This window comes from Archocentrus centrarchus, chromosome 16 (genome assembly GCF_007364275.1).
Source record: "Archocentrus centrarchus isolate MPI-CPG fArcCen1 chromosome 16, fArcCen1, whole genome shotgun sequence".
Taxonomy (NCBI): Eukaryota; Metazoa; Chordata; class Actinopteri; order Cichliformes; family Cichlidae; genus Archocentrus; species Archocentrus centrarchus.
The window spans coordinates 20,722,027-20,723,746 of NC_044361.1; the positions used below are offsets into that span (position 1 = coordinate 20,722,027).

The 1,720-nt window shown below is 41.6% G+C and overlaps 1 protein-coding gene across 1 annotated transcript; it reads left to right on the forward strand.

The window, feature by feature from the left end:
• On the forward strand, positions 1-1,137 carry LOC115794028 (chemokine-like receptor 1; the record flags this gene model as incomplete). Its single annotated transcript, XM_030749260.1, has 1 exon — positions 1-1,137. A coding segment is annotated over one exon (1,137 nt), but the record flags the coding sequence as incomplete, so codon positions are not given.
• Between the last annotated feature and the right edge of the window lie 583 nt (positions 1,138-1,720).

A 1,720-nucleotide genomic window follows, 5' to 3' on the forward strand; every position in this document is an offset into this window, starting at 1 on the left:
GTAGATAACATCAGTTGCACCGAAGATCAATCTTCTGCACTTGATGCAGCTTCCAGACACATCCAAACAGCCTCCATTGTCATCTACTGTGTGATATTTATAGTTGGAACTCTGGGCAACGGTCTGGTCATCTATGTGACAGGCTTCAAAATGCAGAAAACAGTTGACTCAGTTTGGTTTCTCAACCTGGCCATAGCTGACTTCCTCTTCACAACCTTCCTGATTTTCTCGATCATTTCTCTCTCTCAGAATCACCAGTGGCCTTTTGGAGAATTCATGTGCAAGCTCAACACCTTTGTGAGTGTAGTCAACATGTTTGCCAGTATCTTCACTCTGACAGCCATGAGTCTGGATCGTTGCTTGTCCATCTGGGTGGTGGTGTGGGCGCACAACAAGCGCACAGTCTGCAAAGCTCAGCTCATATCAGCTGGTATCTGGGTGATTGCTGCGGTCTGCAGCACCCCTTATGCCACTTTTCGCACTGTTTTGGAACGCAATGGGAAGAAGAACTGTTATTATTTTACAAGCAGTGAAAACAAATGGAGTCTCTACACTTTTCGCTTTGTTATAGGTTTTCTGATCCCATTCCTGGTAATATTTATCTCTTATGTGGCCATAGGCATCCGTGCAATGCGCATGCCAAGAACAAGGAAACAGAGGTCTCGCAGAATCATTTTCTCCATCATTTTTGCATTCTTCATGTGCTGGTTGCCATTCCATATTTTCAATTTTATAGAATTGAAGGCTAGGACTAACTCAGACCTCTGCAGCATTGTTAAAATCTGGGGTCCTCTGACTGTGAGTCTGGCTTTTTTGAACAGCTGCCTGAACCCCATCCTCTATGTTTTCATGTGTGAAGAATTCCAGAAGAAGCTTCAGAAATCCATATGTTTTTTGTTAATGAGTGCCCTGGCAGAGGACCATGTGTTATTTATGTCCACTCGCTCCGTGTCATCGAACCTTTCAAAGACTTCCCGAAAGTCAGACACTGCCGTGACTTCAGAGAGGATCAGCCCAGCTGCTTCCAAATCCTTCACAGAAAGCAAAGTTATCATCACTGAAGAGACACTGAGCGCTGAACAAGACCTCAGCAACAGGCAATGTAAACTGAAATGTTTATCTCAAATTGTTTCATAGAGCACATCAATGTACAGAAATGTAAAATATCTGGTAATTGTTGGTCAGTGTTAAAGCACACATTTTCTTCACATTTTTCTTACTATTGTACAGAGCATCCCACTATAGTGGGATCTGTAGAAGACAGATAACTTCTCAAACTAGAAAAAGCATTTTCTGCAGAAAATGCACTGTGAATGCTGAAAGCTGAAAGAATGCAGCTAAAATGCCAAGAAAGGCTTCAAAGAGCTGAACTTTATTTGCTGAATGAATTTGAAGAGTACTTGAAGCTCTCCTCATTCATTTGAATGGAGCAAAAAAAAATCATAAAAAGCTGAATATTTCAAAAACCATCAAAGTTACAAGCAAAAAAAAGGAATAGCATAAATCTCCAGAAGAAGCTGAACGTTTTGATACCAGAACAGTTTCTGTAGTATAAACGGTGCTGAAGTTATTAGAGCAGAACCAACAGCTCAACTTTGAACAACTTGCATGCAGAAGACAAATCCACCAATCAGTTTAAAGTATTATGAGCCAATCAGGCTGGCTGTGCACTGCTCATATTTTCCCACCAAAACTGGCAGGTAGAGAGCAGGAACTGCTC